The sequence below is a fragment of the Carettochelys insculpta genome, chromosome 1 (genome assembly GCF_033958435.1).
Source record: "Carettochelys insculpta isolate YL-2023 chromosome 1, ASM3395843v1, whole genome shotgun sequence".
In the NCBI taxonomy this organism is placed as follows: Eukaryota; Metazoa; Chordata; order Testudines; family Carettochelyidae; genus Carettochelys; species Carettochelys insculpta.
The window spans coordinates 13,274,919-13,293,594 of record NC_134137.1 but is presented as its reverse complement, the minus strand read 5'-3'; the positions used below and the strand labels follow the sequence as shown (position 1 = coordinate 13,293,594).

The following is an 18,676-nucleotide window of genomic DNA, read 5'->3' as shown; positions in this document are numbered from 1 at the left end:
CCAGCCAGGACTGACCAGCTGGCTATGTTACCCTATGGTGTATCGGCCAACAAGCACAATCCAGATGTTATGAGGGTTCCATCCTGATATAACTCTTCCCTCGTGCCCTTTGTCTGGCCTTCAAACGGCTCCCCAACCTGGCAAGCACATTGTTCAAAGCAAGACTGGCCAAGCCCCCCAGCTCAAAGTAGCCCGAGCCCCTGCCAGGACAACAGGTATGAAAGCCGCAGCCATGGCTCTGCTGCTACAGTGACACCCCCCCCACCCCCCCAAGGCACCGGCACCTTACGCATGCCTACCACAACATGGGCTGCACACGACCCATTGCATCAAATGGCTGAGCAATAACGACATGGGTGCAATAAAAAACACAACTCGGCAAGGCAGTCAGATGAGGCCAAGACACCCGCTCACCAGAGACAAACTGGTCACAGCCCACCTGCTTCCAACCAGCTCTTGCTCCCGCCAAAGACGCCTACACAGTGCTTTCACCCTGCCAGCCTGGGCGCTCACAGTCCAAACTCGGAGAGGCACCAAACAGCACAGTCCTAAGACACACCCTGGTTTTAAGGTGAGCTACAATCTGTAACCTACCACCAGCCTTCGTGCCAAAGAGCTCTGGGAGGTCACATTAGGGCCATTCCCTCACCCACTTTGTCTCATGCGTAGCCTGAGCCCTGGCGGCCATAATGCTACCAGCCCCCATATCAGCAGACCTTGGGGTACCCAGGATAGGTATGGGGAAGAGGTCAGCCTGGCTGGCTGGGGGCAGCGGGAGGGCTCCAACCCCACCGTGGGATCTCTGGAGGCTGACCAGAGAAGATGGCTTCTTATGGTCCCAGAAGGGCCTGCAGCTCCCCTTAGCAGAGCTTTATCGCAAGGGGCCTCTTTCCTATCAACCAGCTCTCCAATCAGTTAGCCAGTTAGGTAACCCTCTAGGGCAGCGGAAGTGAGGGCCCGAACAGGGAGCAAAGTGGGACTGAATCGAGCCCTGACAGAAGCCTGCTGGACTCAATGGCGTTGCACCAGGGCTGACTTTTGTCCACCATTTGGCACTGGGATAATAAAAGTCAACAGCGGGAGGCAGGACAGAGGTTCCTTCAGCAGCAAGCATGGAGCCAGCGCTGGCTCGCTGAGCCCTCAGCGCCACACGGCCTGACAGGACAATGAGGCGTGGATGGTGACAGCCTGCAGCGATACACAGGAGCAGCACAGCTCTGCCTCCTGGTGGGAAGGTTGGCTGCGGTAGTCTCTCCTGGGTCAGGCATGTACAGGCCACAGAGCTAATGGGCCCGAAGCAACGTTGACTTCCAACGCGCAGGTCCCTGCCCACTTCCAGCCACTCCAAAGGGCGCCTCCAACCAGCCAAAGCTTGTACAGGCCCTGGAGCATTTTGCCTTGGTAAAGCTGCCAAGGCCTGGTCCCCTGAGAGCCCCCTAAGTCCCCCTCGTCCCTGCCATTGTGGCCAAAGGGGCTGGCCCTACTGCACTGCCTGTTTCTCACCTCTTGCCAGGGCCCAGGAGTACCACTCACACCTCCCTCTCTGAATGCTGGGGATCACGGCTCAGCACATGCCAGGCCTGTGGGGGGTGGTGTACGCCCGGCGGCCGCCTGAGCTCCCAGGCAGCTGTGACCCTGGGAAGGCAGCGCACAGGGCAGATCCCGCAAGGTGGGGGTGGCCTCTCACTAATGGACTGGGCACTCACTGCAGTGTTGCCGCCTTTGGCAGAGCAAATGGCCACTCGGCCTGTGTGCATCTCTGTCACCTGCCTGGCCTCACAGTTGCCAATGTCCAAACGCAGCCGTTCCCATCTGCACATAGCCAGGCTGGCGCCCACCGCCTCCCTCTCACCGGGGACTCCTGAGCCCCCTGGGGGAATGGCTGCTGCCTGCTGGGTCTGAAGCAGCCCAAGCCCATGGCATGGCACGGCACATGAGGTGCCAAATGGCAACCAGGCAGTTCAGTGTGGAGGGAAGGGGAAACCTACCATAAGACCTCAGCACTGGGAGCCAGAACACCCAGCACATTCCTGCCAGCTCTTTGGGAATGGTGGGGTGGGGGCGCGTCTCTTTCCTGGGATGCCCCATCCCCTCATCCCGCCTCACCTCGCCAGACTGGGAGGAGGGCGTGTTGCAAACACAACCAAGCTACTGGGGCTGAGTCGTTAGCAGCCCTCCCCCCCCCCCCCCCGATGCGTTTTTCCCCCCCACCAGGCGCAGACCCAGCTCAGCCCTGTCTGGAGCGCACAGTGGCGCTGCGCAGGCCTTGAGCACCCAGCCCCAGCCAGCCCACCTCAAGTTTCTGCAAGACCCTAAGCAGGGCTGGCATCCTGGCGGGGGTCAAGGCAGGACCACCATGGAACCCACACTGGCGAGTCCCATCGCTCCTGAGGGAGGGACCTCCTTGCCATCAGCCAGTCAGACGAGCAACGGGGCTGGGGCCAGCCGTACAGAGGTCGGAGAGCGGGAGCAGAGCTCTGTGCTAGGGGTAGGCCAGGCTCGAGGCTCAATCTGCCATGCACAGCTCTGCAAACTTTGCCAATAGGCTGCGAACCAGCTGACGGGGGTCACGACTGTTGTCCAGCCAGGTGTGGAACTGAGCCCATCTGCAATGAACACAACGTGGCTCGAAAACAAACCCTTCTGCGGGCGCCTCCCTCCCCCGTACCAAAGCTGGGGCTCATCTGGATTATACAAAAATGCGCAAAAGAGGCGGATCATATGAAAGGGCTGAGAGCAGCTGCTCCAGCACGAAAACAGAGCCCAGGACTGGCAGGGACCCAATCCTGAGGGGCGCTAAGCATCAGCGATACCCAATTGCTGCAATCCCCCTCAGGATCAGGCCCGCCACCCTCTGCTTGTTCTCAGCAGCAGCTGCCAAGCACTCAGCCTAGGTAGCTAGATGCACGGTGATAGTATGGCACAGCCGGAGGGTTATAATGGCCATCACGATCTGGGTGATCCATAGGCTCCTGGTACATGTAGAAAAAAAAAAAATCATACAAAATATATAAGAAGCCCAACGCGGAGGTGCAAATGGCCCCGAGCGAACGCGACTCCACAAATCCCGTTTATCGGTCGTTCAGCTGCGGCGAGTTCGTCCCCTCCTCGTCTTCCTCCTTGTCGTCTTTCATGCCCTTCAGTCGCTGCCGGGCGAAGTCTTCGAACACGATGTCGTCGTCACTGGCAGGAGAGATGGGGCGCCGGTCACAATGGAGCGAGTGGCGGGGGGAAGGCAGGAGGCAGCCACGCCCTGCTGCTGGGGCGGGGACCTGGCTTCGTAGGCAGGGACAGGTGGGCTGGCTTTGGCCTCCCAACTCACATGCGTTTGGAAGGCTCATGCGGTCACTGGGTTGGCTGTCGGGAAGGGGAAGCGGCTGAGGGAGCAAAGGGGCCACTGAGAGGGAGCAGAGACGGGGAAGCGTGTGTAGGCCCCTGCAGGGAGCCAGCAGGGTTCTGGTACAGGGAGCCTCCCCTCACCGCAGCAGGGGCCCTCTGGGGCCTAAGGACCATCTACTCGGCAGCGACATTGTGAGGGGTGGGGGTGGAGGCATCAGCTGGTAGTGACAGGGGCCTGGGGTTTGCCAGGAGCCTCCCACAATGACTGGCACCTCAGCAGCGATCCCAGCTCGGTACAGGCTGTGCCAAGAGCCGTGCCCCTTACTGAGCGCTGGTCCTGCCAGGCACCAAGTGAGCCATCACAGCTGGATCCGGCGCCAGGCAATCTTATCATGCCCAGGATCAGGGGTGAAATCGAAGTCACAAGCCAAGGGCTGGTTACTGCAGGGGTCTCCCAGTGAGCCCACAGTGGGTTTCATTGGGGCCCTGCCCCAGGCATACCAAGAGGAGACACTGGCCCCAGCCAATTACCCCTGGTCCAAACCCCAGCGTTTCAGTTTTGAATAACTCCCAGAGCTTGGAGCCGTTTGGGCTCAGGGTTCTCAGATCACCCCCCCGAAGCTGCTTAGTTCTCTGGGGGGTTTTTCACCTGCACCACTCAGGATGAGGAAGAACCAGGGGCTCTTTTCACCAGGACCCATGTGGAGCAGGCAGAGGGGGCAAAGGAATGCGAGTGATGCAAGACAGCTATTGAAATTAATCCAGGGTGAGTTGCTGGGCAGGCCCTGTTGTTAAACCTCATTCAAAGGCGCTCAAAGCGCAGAAATCGATTGAGAAATCGATTGAATCCGCTCTCCTGTGCAGGGCTGCAGGGAGGGTGGCTGAGACAGGCAGAACGCTGGCAGGCACCCAAACAGTGCAGCCGGCACTCGGGTGCAGAAATGAAACCGGCTCACCTGGCCTGTTGGACCCCCCGAGAGCACAGATACCTGGGTGATGTGGTGAGTTCTTCCAGCTGTAGGGTATATGACAGGCCATTGCTTAGCCTTAGGGAAGCATTACATAGTAGGGGGTTATAGTGACAGTGACTGTAGCATAAGGGATGTACTTCCTTTGGTAAGAAGTCCATCAGCCTTTGGGGAATATAAAGGGGTTTCTAGTGAACTCAAGACTAATCTCTACGGTTGGAATCAGGTCCAAAACATCCAACCCAGGTCTGGAGGTGCAGGTACAGGAACGGGGCGGGAGGATAACAAGCAAATCTTTACAGAGTGATACAGACTTGGGGGTCATCAACACAGTTGATTTGACCTCCAAGCTGCCACTTTGCCAGAGAGAGCAGAGGGGATGTGGTCTGTGCGATAGGGAGCAGAGAAGGCAGAAAGAACTAGGAAGCTTCCAGCAGGCAAATACCAGCAAGCCCTGAATTGCCCTGCTGCATGGAGAACAGACCTGCTCCCGAGTCAGCTGGGAAAGGGCTTTGCGCTAACCCCACGAATGAAACACATTTTCACGGTGGAGCAAAGGAGGAGGTTCATGTTCAAGGAAGGGCGCCCCAGTGGAATTCTGTTAAAGGAGTGACCCAGGCATCTCCTATTCACAGCTTCAGGCCCTGAGAGAGCAAGTGCCCTGGATCAGATTGTATGGAGAAGCCAGATTGCCATGAGTGGGTTTCTAACAGGCAGGTCAGGCAGAATGTTGTGCATCTCTATTGCTCTCTCTAGCACTCAGTGCTGGAGAGAGACACTAGGAAGGCACGAGAGAGACCCCAGAGTGACATTAGAGCCTTGGATAACATCATAGAAAATCAGTTCTGCTCTGAGCCTGTCAGCCCAAATCCCCCTCGTATTTACAGGTCAATGTGTCAGGATTCGGAGTTTGGAAATCTGGCTGAGATGTCAGGCGCCCACAGGCACCCATGGGTGGGTTGTTCCTCCAGCTAAAAGCCTCAGGAGCTTTAGAAAGTCCCAGCAGTTTCAACACTTCCATTCGCCACCTGGTTTTCAAAATCTCAACCAGCCACTGATTTGCGGAGACTGATCTGCCCAACTTGAAAACCCCAGGGCCCCCCACATAGTCTCGCTGGCTCCCACTGAAGGTACCGAGAGCTGCATGTGCCTCTCGGAGGAGCCCAGGCTTTGATGATGCCATGTCAGTTTATCCCAAAATCCGAGGGACCCAAAACCAGCGTCCACTTGTGAAAATTTGGCTGCTAGCACGTGAGTTGCACCTGAGCTGCCTGCAACAGCCGGGGTTGGCCTCACCGACGTCAGTGAGAGCTGCTAAGGACACTCAGCCCCTCTGAAAAATCAGGCCCTCCAGAAAATTAGATGGCTAATTATGGCTTGAGCTTTAAGCACCCAAGGGTGGCCAGTGATTTGATCCATGGCACTTAACGGTCCCCCACAAGTGACACTCGCTTAAAACAGGATTCCACTGCCTGGGGGCCAAGGTCAGCTGCAATTGTACAACGACACAGATGCAAGGGAGTCAAACACAACCCGGAGACAGAGAAGGTGGTTTCTTACGGTGCTTTTCCTGTTGCAAAACCCATGCGAGATGATGGCTGCCATGCAAAACAGAAAGAAAAGAAAAGCCCCTCCCCAGGCATTAAACGTTCCATGCACGTGAGTTAATTGTTGACTGTCGCATGGAAATGATATTGACCGAATTATGTCTAGATGAGTTAGCTAGTTATTGAATGACATGCAAATGAGTTGGTCACTGATTGAGTTAATATACAAATGATTCAACACGCCCATATACACCCCGGGATGATTTTAGCTTACTTTGTATCAAGCTCTATGAGATTTGTATCTATGGGAGCTTCGTTCTCTGGAACTAAAGACAGGGAATTATTGCACAGGGTTAGTTACTTGAATAATAATAATAAATTACTAAATAACCATTGCACAGCTTCTTTCATCCCACAGCACAGCAGGCTCAGGGCACAATCCGGCTTGGACGAAACTCGTTTGGAAGTCAATGGGAATGGCATTTGGCTTCAAAACGTCCAAGGACTAGGACTCCAATGCAGCCACCTCTGGGGTGCCGAGTGGCAATCAACCCTTATGTGGCCTAGGATAACCCTTACTGCTGCCATGAGTAAAGGGCTCTGGTTGGATTGGCCTCTCGAGCTCCCTTCCACTCTTATCATTCTATGGCAGCACCAGGGAAAGGAAACTTCCGCCCTAATGCTGGAATCCACACCCGTGTTCCCTGTAAGATGAGCATATGGGCGGCCACCCAGGTGAGATTCTGGGGCCACCTAGCTGATTAGCAGAGCACCCACAGCCACCCATAGTGGCTAGTGTGTGTTTCTATTGGTGGTGCAGATGCTTCTGTGCACAGAACAAAATTTATTCCACCCAGGGGGTGGAAAAAAATAGAGGGATCCCTGATCAACTCCCCCGCGGCCCCCCCCGCCCCACCACACATGGAAAGAGAAACATGGATCTTTCCCACCCAGTGAGCTCTTCTCTGGCAAGCCACATGGAGTTCAGTTTATCTGCTTTGGAAGGATGGAGGGCCTGGGCCACAGTTACTGCACCATTTACACAAGCAAAGGGGCATTTGCACGTGGAAATAGTGTCAGTGCACATGCAAGGTGGTCTGCAGGCAATTACGGGCTCGGCAGGAGCCCGCACACCACGTGACTTTCAGCTTCTCTTTGCAAGTGTTGACACAGATGCCCAAAGGGGGGGTCTGAACCCTCCAACCCGGCACAGACCAGTTCTGTATCCAGCCACCCCACCCAGCAGGCGCCCCCTCCCCCTCAGCAGAGCAAGTCCCAAAGCCAAGAGGGGCTAGAAAAGGGTTAAACTCACCGTCCCTGTGCAAGGGCTCCTCCTTAGGCTTGGGGTGCATAAGTGTGAAAGGCAGCTCCACGGCCACATCGCTGAAACAAACCAGGAGATACGGCTGAGATGTGGGCTCTTAGGGCCACCAGGGCTGTGGGGGCTCTGCTGGTTGGCCCCACCTGCAGCTGCCCTGCCTCAGGAAAGGCCTGATTCCTGCTTCCCCCCCCCCCGCCCCCACACACAAAATTCTGCCACTGACACCAATGGTGCAAGCCAGCAGTGTGTGACACCCAGCCACGCCTTGTGCCCCCATGAGGCAGCAGACCGACTTTGCTAGCAGCTCTCTGGCACCCCCTGCTGGCAGAGTGGTGGACTTGGGAAGTCAGAGCCGATTGGGTGAGTGGACGCGTTGTTCCCCTTGCACGAGAAGGGTTTCACGCGGTGACGAGGCCAGATGCTGCTCCTGGTGCTGTCTGTGTAAATCCCGGGCAACGTGAGCCATCTCTCACACCTGAATAAGGCGGGGGGAGGGGGCTCCGCTGACATCAGGGCAGCGCCTATCGCTGGAGTAGCTCTACGCCAGTGGAGACTAAGCCACACGCTGGCACCTGGACCCACCCAACTTCTCTAGCGCCTCAAGGGGGGGGTGGGGGACTGGAGTTAGTGGGAACAGGCTCATGTACCTGAAATGACAGTGTCTCTAGGAGGATCACTGGCTTTCTAACTGCACAAAACTAAGGAGCTTTGCCCCACCCCCTGCCCCAAGGCCCCGCCCCCTCACTTCATCCCTCCATCATACACTTTCCCCAAGCCTCATTCACATTCACTGGGCTGGGGCAGTGATTGGGGAGCAGGAGGGGGTGACGGCCCCAGCTGGGAGTGCAGGCTCTGGGGTGTGGCTGGGGACAGTGGACTTGGGGTGCAGGAGGGGGTTCTGACATGAAGCAGGGAGTTTGTGGTGCAGGCTCCGGTCAGGCTGTGCTCACCTCCAGCAGCACCCAGCTGGCAGTGCAGTGGGGCTAAGGTGGGCTCCCTGCCTGCCCTGGCTCCGTGCTGCTCCCAGAAGTGGCTGGCATGTCCAGCTCCTAGGCAGATGGGCCAGAGGGCTCTGCAAGTTGCCCACAAACACTGCCTCCACAGCTCCCATTGGCCACAGTTCCTAGCCAATGAGAGATGCAGAGCTGGAGGGGTGGGAGAGGCAGATCATATCTACACCTCTGGGCTGCACGGACATGCCAGCCTCTTGTGCAGGGGTCATAGAGCCAGGGCAGGCAGGAAGCCCGCCTTAGCCCCCAGGGTCCCTTTTAGAACAGGTTTTCCAATCAAAAACCAGACACACGGCAAACCTAGTCTACCCCTCTTCTAGCAGGCTCAGCGTCCGCGTCCATTACAAAGGCCTGAGAGCCCTACTCCCGGCTCAGCTTGCCAGCCTGCTCCCATGAAGCTTGCTCAACGGCTGTGTGAGGAGCTATTGACCAAGCTCAGTGATGCATTTCTAGTTCAGGAGCTTCTGGATTTGGATAGACCTAGAGAAACTCTGTGTAGCCAGTGTACTCTGCAATTTGTTGCAGGGCTGCTGCCCCTCTAGACCCTGTACAAACAAGAGCTGCACCTTCCATGGCTCTGGCCAGCTGGTTTTCAGTGCTAGTGCAAGGAGCTTCTCTCAGGGACTGAACCCTTGGTTAGCCACAGCGTAAATACAGGACGAGCAGAGACTGAGCCTGTTTCCCCTACTCTGCCCAAGTGAGAGAAAAAAATCAGGCTCCAAGGCCCAGCAAGTCCATAGCCTCTCCACCAAAGGCTTCCAACAACAAGCCAAAGGCCAGCACAGCTCTGTGGCTTCCTGGCCTGGATGGAGCCCACCAGCTGCCACCGCACAGCTGCTGGGTGGTAAAAGCACCTGAACAATACTCTAAAGGCTGAGAGAACATGAGCTATGAGGCAAGACTGAAAGAACTGGGCTTGTTCAGTTTAGAACAGAAAAATCTGAATGGGGACATGAAAGCGGTTTCAAGTTGAACCTCTCTCATCTGGCACCTGATTGGTGCCGCATGAGAAAATTTGCCAGATCATGGAAGGTCAATATTTTCTCACACATTACTAACACTCCCACAGCTTACTGGGATCTTAGTGGACACATAGGGGTAAATTACAGCTGAATAATGGCACAGAACATTGAGAGCTAGGAGTGATGGCTGTAAAACAAACTTTATGGGACTGCGGGAAACTTGGCCACACCCATGCTAAGTGGTGGGCCAGTTCACTGCAATCATGCCAAATTACAGATGTGGCTGAATGAGAGTTCCCGATTAGAGAGGTTCAACCTGTTTTTAAACAGTGTCACAAGGAGAAGGGAGGAAAATTGTTCTCCTTGGCCTCTGACAATAGGACAAGACACAGTGGGCTTAAACTATGTTGGGTCAGTTTAGGTTGGACATAAGGGAAAACTTCTTGACCATCAGGGTGGTTAAACAGTGGAATAAATTGCCTAGGGAGGTTGTAGACTCTCCAACCCTGAACACACTTAAGAGCCAGTTAGCTGGAAATCTATCGTGGATGATCTGGGGACTCTAGACAGTGCTTGGCTCTACCGTAAGGGCAGGGACTGCACTTGATGACCTCTCCAGACCTCTTCTAGTTCTAGTGTTCTATGATTCTTGACTGGCAGCCACAAGACAGCAGGTGCTCTCACGATTACCAGCTCGAGCAGCTGTCCCTGCCCCACCACCAATAACACACTGAACCCCAGGCGAGAGGCTGATCTCAGAGGTGGGGGTGGAGATTGAGAAGGAAACGCAGTTCGAACCCTCCAGGTCAGAAAGACAGTCCTCGGACAGTGAAAGATGCACGTTGCAGCTGGCTCACCAAGCACACCTCTTGCTGCAGCATTTAAACACCAAGCAACACTCAGCACAAAGTGGGTCTTATCCACAAATGCTTATTACCTAATCAATACAATTGTTAGTCTTTAAGGGGCTACAGGACTGCTTGTTTTTTGTGAAGCTACAGACTCACACAGCTGCCTCTCAGACACCACGTGCATGGGGATCACGAGCTACTCAGCATGGCGGGGAAATCAGAGGTCACCTCAGGCTGAGGAGGTCAGTCCAGGGCAGTCACTCTGCGCTCCACTGGGGAGCATAGGGTTCTGCAGCTTAGCCAGCAGAAGGGAAATGACACCTTTCGCTGTGATTTCTCCTCCTTGTTCAAGGGAGCTTGTGTCCAGAAATGCTGCCGATGGCACAGGACTCCTCTCGCTGCGCTGCATAGCGTATGTGGGGTAGGGTTTATTAAGCGATAAAGCCCTCCTGCCATGAGACGTACACATCGCTGAATAGAAAGTCTCGATTCGTGCCCCACAATTAGCAGCAGTTCTCCTCGATCCTCATTATTAAAGCCGATGCCTCACCAGGCAGGAACACAAGCCAGGGCGTGCCGAATGTGTAAGGGAACAGACGTGCTGGGGGTAGGCAGCCAATGCTGGGAAAGGAGGACAGAGACCAAGGCTACGTCTACACGTGCACCCAACTTCGAAATAGCTTATTTCGATGTTGCGACATCGAAATAGGCTATTTCGATGAATAACGTCTACACGTCCTCCAGGGCCGGCAACGTCGATGTTCAACTTCGACGTTGCTCAGCCCAACATCGAAATAGGCACAGCGAGGGAACGTCTACACGGCAAAGTAGCACACATCGAAATAAGGGAGCCAGGCACAGCTGCAGACAGGGTCACGGGGCGGACTCAACAGCAAGTCGCTCCCTTAAAGGGCCCCTCCCAGACACACTTTCATTAAACAGTGCAAGATACACAGAGCCAACAACTAGTTGCAGACCCTGTATATGCAGCACGGACCCCCAGCTGCAGCAGCAGCAGCCAGAAGCCCTGGGCTAAGGGCTGCTGCCCACGGTGACCACAGAGCCCCGCAAGGGCTGGAGAGAGAGTATCTCTCAACCCCCCAGCTGATGGCCGCCATGGAGGACCCCGCTATTTCGATGTTGCGGGACGCGGATCGTCTACACGTCCCTACTTCGATGTTGAACGTCGAAGTAGGGCGCTATTCCCATCCCCTCATGGGGTTAGCGACTTCGACGTCTCGCCGCCTAACGTCGATTTCAACTTCGAAATAGCGCCCAACAGGTGTAGACGTGACGGGCACTATTTCGAAGTTACTGCCGCTACTTCGAAGTAGCGTGCACGTGTAGACGCAGCCCAAGAAGCACAAAACTCTTTGCTCTATGCCCTGCTGACAAGCTCTGTAGTTTATCCCTTTGATGTCTGGGACATTTGCAAAATGGACTTTAATTAGTTGCAAATTAAATAACCTGCCTAAAAGCCTCTTCCTACTGTCTTAGGTACAGAGAAGAATGCAAAGATGTGGCAGAGGATGAAAGGGAATTCCAGCCCCGCTGTCTCATCTGCGTTTGTTTATTCTTGCATAAATATCGGTTTCCATTATTTGTGGCTCAGCCCCACTGAGTTGGCAGAACATCAGTTCCCCTGGGCTCCCTCCCCTATTTCCTCTCCCTGCTCTTCCCTGGACTCAAAACAGCTTTGTGGTTAGCCACTTGGGGAGGCTGATTCCACAGCAAGAACTGCAACGCACGGCAAAAGGAGCAGCCATTCCAACTTGGTGGCCTGTTGGCAGAGCACAAGGGGTTTGATAAATTCAGCCCTGCTCACAGATTAGCCACAGCTAGATCTGTAGGAAGTCACCAGCCAGCAGCTCATGCCAAACTGTTCCAGCCAAAGGGAGGTTTGTTTTGGTCACTTCTGATGCCATGTGCTGTGTGATTGCTCCCCTAAACCACATGAACAAGAAGAAGTCCTGTGGCACCTTATAGACTAACAGATATTTTGGAGCATAAGCTTTCATGAGCAAAGACCCGCTTCTGATGAAGTGGGTCTTTGCCCACGAAAGCTTATGCTCCAAAATATCTGTTAGTCTATAAGGTGCCACAGGACTTTCTGTTGTTGAAGTTACAGACTAACACGGTTACCTCCCTGATACCTAAATCCCATGGTGTTGTTACTGAGCCAATCAGAGGAAAGTAGTTTATAAAGAGAAGGGAAATCAAGAAGATGTATTCATGAGACTTTTGCTTTCCGCAAACATTCCTGTGAACTTTCCCTGCCAATCTCTAGGGAAACGTATGGGCTGTGCAAAGGGGAAACAGCACCTTGGGTTCGTGTCGTGGTGCGCAGAATGTGAAACTGTTGCCTTGTGGGATAAGTCACACCTAACTCTGCACAACAGAAGCCCAAACTGCCTGGCCCTTCCTCAATGCCACCCGAGCAGGATCACTGGGGTGGGTCTTCCGTGAGGACAACCATTTTGCGGCTCTGGTAACGGAGGAAAGGTTTGGGTAAGGAAATGGGTCTCACAAGACTTGAGATCATCTTCATTTACAGTGGTAGGGAGTTCCACCACCTGCAGCCTCCTGCTGCAGACACCCGGAGACCGAGAGTTCGACTGGGAGGACAGCTGGGAGCAAAGTCCCCGCTGATCTCAGCTGCCGTAGCTATCAGTGAGGGACAGGCGGCTGCAGGGCAGCTCGAGCCACGTTGGTGTAAACATTCTGAGAACCAAGCCTTGGTGGGAGCCCATAGTGGGGCCTGGATTGTTACTAATTCGCAGTATGAAACAGCTGGAGAACCACTATCTTGAATAGCTGAAGGACCCTCCCAGCTCATCAGCAACCACGGCCCCCACTGACAGCACTGTGCAGGGATACGGAGCACTGCTCTTTTGCCTTCACTGGATTGAGGAAGCCAGATGGGACTGCCCACTTATCGCCAGTGGGGCCCGTTATGGGGAGAGGTGCTTTCCATCCCCTCTCTCAGCATTTGTGTAGCAGCTGGGAACCGAGCAGTGACAGCCAGGGCGTGCTCCTGGGTGCTGACTTTGGCAAGATTACTGCATAGCGTTCAAGAGTATAGCAGGAGAGGGGGGTTCTGGCTAGTCTGTTCACTGGAAGTCCTCAGGCTGCAGAGACAATGGTCAGCTGGGTAGGTGGCATGCTCTGGCCAACAGATATCAACACCATTTTGTCATGGTGTGTAACATGGCCCAGCCATAGGCCTAGACTGCAGCAGCCTGTCATCACTTCCACAACCAAGGGAAGGAAGTGGGACTCTTCCGAGCTCTGCCCACAAAATAAGCCCACCCATGAATTGCCAGAACGAGACACCCCCTCATCATATATTCAAGCTGGGATCATTTGCCACTTGGCTCTGTTTCACTAAGGCCAATGCATGGCCATTGGCTCTGCTAGGGTCCGTCTACATGAGAAGCCTCTGTTGATAGAAGTCATTGTCAGAGTGGATTTCCCAGCAGAACTTCTGGAGACAGATGGCGTCTAGACATAAAAGCAGATCCAAAGTGCGATCTGCTCCACCGACAGAGAGCAACCAGACTGGCCGGCCCTCTCTCAACAAAACAGCTGACCAGAAGCTCTGCAAACTGGACTGCCCGGTAAACTGAAAGCCCTCTCTGTCATAGAATCACAGGCTCAGGAGGTCGAGTCCAGCCCCCTGCCCAAAGCAAGCCCAACCCCCCATAAATCATCCCAGCCAGGACTCTGTCAAGCTGGGACTTAAAAACTGTTGACAGAGGCGCTGTACCTGATATGGGAGTGGAATAACTCTGCCAGCTAATCAGCTGGGTTTTGTCAGCAAACTCCTGACAGAGCGCTTTGGCCGCGTAGATGCTTCACAGGTTTTTGCCAACAAAAGCCCACTTGTGTCAGGAGAAGCCACCTGTGTAGACGTGGCCTAGGAGACTAGAGGTCTCTCATGGTGAACGTTGCCTGTCCTGCTCTTACGGAGTGTTGACTTTGAAGTTAACCTCTCCCTGAGATGAATGGGATAGTTCTCAGAGCTATTGTCCCAGGTGCCTTCAACCTCAACGTCTTATTTCACTTCTCTGAGATCATCTTTGATACCAGAAAGACTTAGAGGATTTGTGGAGTGAACCAACAGAGGGCAGGACCTCCCAGCCTAGGGACAGATAAAGGCAGTAAATTAGGAAATGAGTGAATGGTTTATCTGCATAGTTTGTCATCCTTCTCCAGGTGGGAGTCTGGGGAGATATTCAGGGGTCTGGCTGGAGAAGGAACAGAAGACAAAAGAAACAATGAAGTAGACCAATGGGAAAGCGCAGGATGACTGAGATGAGGAGAAGAATGGAGGGATCTGAAATAAAAATGAAAAAGCTGAGATGAAGGTGTCTGCGTGGCACACCCCTGTGGGGCAGAGCTGGAAAGCATTACCTGGATGCAAGATCTCCCAGCAGGCTGGCATAGTTCAAAGGAGACAAGAGAATTAGTCACTGTATTTTTTTTAAATAATTAAATAAAAAGCACAGGCAGCTAACAAGTCTGAAAACAGGAACAAGGCTCAGATCAACTCCTAGCTTGACCCCTCTGACTTGATTACATCACCTTGAGCTACTTGTAAATAGATGTGTGTGACCCAGGTCCCGCCAGGATCCCACAGTACGCCACTCCTCTCTACAACCTGCCCCACCGTCCTTTGGGCCACTTCCACAGTATCTGCAGAGCAGTTCCAGGCAGGGGAGGGACAGGAGAAGTGGGCACTAGAGACGGGACATAACAACTGAGCTTCTCCACCAGGCAGCTGGTACAACCCCAGAAATGTTGGGCTGGAAAGGACCTCGAGAGGTCACTGCTGAAGGACCAAGAGCTTCACTCATGCAGGGCTCCTGACCTCTGACTTGCCAGGACCCACAAGCAGATAAGGTCAAGGGAAGGATGCACCACAGATAAGTGAGGCCTCCATCCTACAACCAGAGATACCTCACCTCCTTACCAGGGAAGGGGCAACACCTCAGCATCTAACTTGACCAGGTCCCTCCCCACAGGGTGGCTGTGGGACAAAGATGACGGATGGGACTGAGAACCAGAGCACTCAGCCTGACACAGAGAGAGGCGGGAGACAGGCAGTGACACATGGCTGGGCCATTGTATCTGTGCGGAGGCTCACAGGCCTGTGCCAGCTGATGTCTCACAGGACACAAGGCAGCAGATTCCTGGAGTAACGGCTGAGACAATAAAAGGCTACTCTAGCTCTTTGGGCTACAGCCTGGCTCTGAGCCCCAGCCATCACACCATCCCCACGCCCATCATGCTGACTCCGGTCTGCACAGCCTCCGGACCAGGTGCCTGAGGTCCTGCTGAGGTTGGGTCAGAGTCCCAGTTCCACTGACCTGGGGCAAGACCCTGTCATTTTGCAGGGGCAGGATGCTGCTCAGGCCACAGACCTGAATCAGAAGGGCCGTGCCGGGCACCTGCAGTAGCCTGGCGGAGAGCCCTGCCTCTGGCTGTTGTAAAACCAGGTGCAGGCTTGCCAACACGGAGCCTGCTCCAGCAGACTGAGGTTTGCCCTGCAGCGCTGACACGCCTTAAGGAAGTATCCAGTGAAACCGAGGTCCAGGACCCATCACCTCCTGGGCCCAGTGGCTTCTGAGCTGCCTTTCACCAGGAACCAACTAACCCATTCCTGGAGTCTCTGCTCTTCTTGTTAACCCTCTTCACCAGCCTCTTTCCCCCACCCTCTCAGTGGGACGCCCCACTGCATCTCCTGCCCACTCCCCGTATTGAGCAAAGAGAGGGTCCTCGTAATCCCGCCCCCTTTCCCAGCAGGCCTTGCTCTTAGCCTACAGATCTAGTGCTCCTTGGGAGCTAGGCATCCCCGAATGCCTCAAATTTTGCACCACAACATAGTGGGCCAGTGCTGAGCCTCCAGCCTGCTCCACATCTCTTCTACCCAATCCTCACCCTTCCTGGGGTCCTCCCAGCCTGAGCCCCTGACATGAGGGTAAGAGCTTTTACCCTGTGTGAACTGAACCACCTACCCAGGACTCTCTGTAGGCTGGTGAGCAGGACGAGCTGAGATGCTACAGGCCCCTGCCAGCAAAGGTTGCTGGCCCAGCCCTGAGCCTCGCTGGGGCTTACGCCAACCATAAGCAAAGTCACCTGCCTCCAAAACCCTCTTTCCAGCTGCAGGTAGCAGCCTGGGATCGGTGGTACCTGACTGAAGTCAACCTCAACCAAACAGCAGTAGCCCAGCGCACACACCAAACGGAGGGAAGCGAGACTCCTGGCTTCCCGATCCAACTCTGCCACAGATTCGCTGCGTGGTGCTGGGCCAGCTGCTCAAGGGAGTGTTGGGAGAATGAACCGGTGCCTGTAACGCGCTTTGAGATGCGGCGCGGAAAGGCACTGTGGGTTTGCTGCAAAGCTAGGAACAAACACTGCCACCCCTTCAGCATGCACCGGCGCTAGGGCAGGAGCTGCTCCCAGCCGGGACACGGTTTGGAGCAACGCAAGCGTCAGCGCCGGCTGCAGCATGCCGCAATGAAGGCCCCACGGGCAGCGGGGACCACACCACGCAGCGCAGGCATGGGGTGGCCGTGCAAAGTGTGGGCTGACAACTCCTGTTGCACCAAAGCAAGTGGCCCTTTGCCCAGCCCTGTGAACATTATCCTAATTCAGGGCCGGACAAAAGAAGATTCAACAAACCCTCTGTCTAGAAACAGCGCCAAGGCTTCCTCCTTTGAACGCTCCTTTCCAGGCTTTGGGGGTGTGGCCGTGGGCTCGAGGGTGTGCTCTAGGAGGCTGAAGGGTTAAACGGTGGGATAGATTGGCATCATCGCATCTCTGTGGCCTTTATTTGGGGCACAGGAAAGCTTGGTTGGATTTGTCAAGGCTGAAACTGGCGGTGGAAGCTAAAGGATACGGCAGAAGCAAAAGGACACTCACCCTCCCCGAGAGACCACCAGCTTCGCTTTCACTTTATACGAGACGATAATGCCCAGGATCTCCTTATTGGCTCCATCTCTGAGTCTAGAAGCAAAGGCAGAGGAGGGGTTTGTAAGGAAACGGCTCCTGGGACTTTCCATTAGAACCGGGTGAAAATGACAGATCCTCTTCCCCTCCAAGGATCCCAAACCCAGACTCTGAATCCCAGGCCAGCTCCTGGCTCCCACACCACATTTTAGGCACTTTCCCCAAGGAATCTGGCAACATTTTGAAATTTCACATATTTAAATGGGAAAACTGACTAGCTGGGCAGGGGTGTGACATTGTGGAAATGACCCTTTGTTACCCCTCCAGCCACCAAAACAGATGGAATGAAAATGGGCCCATTGCTCCAAAAATCCCAGCGTTTCCTCTGATCATGGAAATAGAAAAGTCAGTGGGCAGTGAAAGCAAGAGGGATTAAGCGCCCACATCCCTGTGTGGATCCCACCCAAAGGGACGAGCTGACAGTGCCGCCTTCTAGATCCAGGTGGGGACCTAGACTGACATTTTCCGGGGCTACCTTTAAGCAGCTGGGTGTGGCAGCTTTGGCCGCTGTCTTTGCAGTAGCCCAGAAATTAGAAAGAGCTGCTACTAGGTAATTTGAAAGGCAGGTGACCAGCAATGCCCCCTACATGGGGTTGAATGTCTCACTTCTACCACCTCTGATCGTGGTACCAAGACAGAGGTTCCAACCCCAGTGTGACAAAGCACAGGAGCCCATGGGCTGTCCCAATGAAGCTAGTTGGTATTGACACCAACCAGGCTACTCATGTACTAAGAGTTAAGCTGTGCCAAGTGCTCTCCAGGACAGGGGACTCCGTTGGGTGTTTTATAGCACCAGGATTCATCACAGCAGACATCCACTAGGTGGCCCATCCACACGGCAGGGAGAAACAAGCCACACAGGCATGCAGGGTAGGGAAGCAGGAGCTCTCACAATGTGCTGGAAGCCAGGTTGGTGTCTTCGTGTTTAAGTTTCCCGTCCAGGGCCAGGCCACGCTTCTCCCGGTTGTTGGCGAGAAAGGGGGTCAGGGTGTAGACTTTGCAGAACGTTGAACTTGGAGCCACCATGTCGCTGGGGAAATAATGTGGGAGAAGGAAACAGATACAACATTTGGGACCAAACCAATACCTGCACATCTCTTTGGTGTCCCAGAGCTCCCAGCTCTAGGGGAAAGGAAAATGTCTGAAGCACGATGCACTGGTGAATACAACTGTGACAGGTTAACCCCCCTGAGGCCCCCTGGAGCCGGGTTCCTGCTACTGTTTTCCATCAAGGGGTGGAATGAATTTTGTTACGTGCACCATGGTAGGTATGGATGTGCACTACCAACGGAAACACATGCTGATGGCGGTGGGTGGCTGTGGGCACTCGACTAATCAGCTGGGTGGCATTTGAATCTCTGCTGGGTGGGCACCTGTGCACTCAGCTTTTCAGGAGCACTGACCATGAGTGCCTGACACCATCAGGCAGATGGGAAGTGACTCCCTCTCTGTGACACAGTGAAACCCTCATGTAAGAGCTACCAGTGCGGCTCTGAACGTGCCCCCTCACCCTTGGCAGGGTGATCGGGAGTTAGCACAAGAGACGTCGTTTGTGGCAGCCTCCTGACCACACCCAACAGCCCTAGTTCAGCTACGACCCCTCCCTGCATCTCTCCAGGGAACTAGGAGCAAGTTGCCAGTGAAGGGGGCGATTTCAGGCAGAAGCA

The 18,676-nt window shown here is 54.6% G+C and overlaps 1 protein-coding gene across 1 annotated transcript in view; it reads right to left on the bottom strand.

Moving 5' to 3' along the window:
• Positions 1-276: 276 nt before the first annotated feature.
• The window catches only part of ARRB1 (arrestin beta 1), a 192,095-nt gene continuing 173,695 nt past the window's right edge, over positions 277-18,676 (bottom strand). Inside the window, exons 11-15 of the mRNA XM_074975915.1 lie at positions 17,902-18,039; positions 16,923-17,006; positions 7,167-7,237; positions 6,129-6,180; positions 277-3,183 (exon numbers count right to left, since the gene is read on the bottom strand). Coding sequence (XP_074832016.1) covers positions 3,072-3,183; positions 6,129-6,180; positions 7,167-7,237; positions 16,923-17,006; positions 17,902-18,039 — 457 coding nt within the window. The 3' untranslated portion in view covers positions 277-3,071. The remainder of the gene's footprint in view (positions 3,184-6,128; positions 6,181-7,166; positions 7,238-16,922; positions 17,007-17,901; positions 18,040-18,676) is intronic.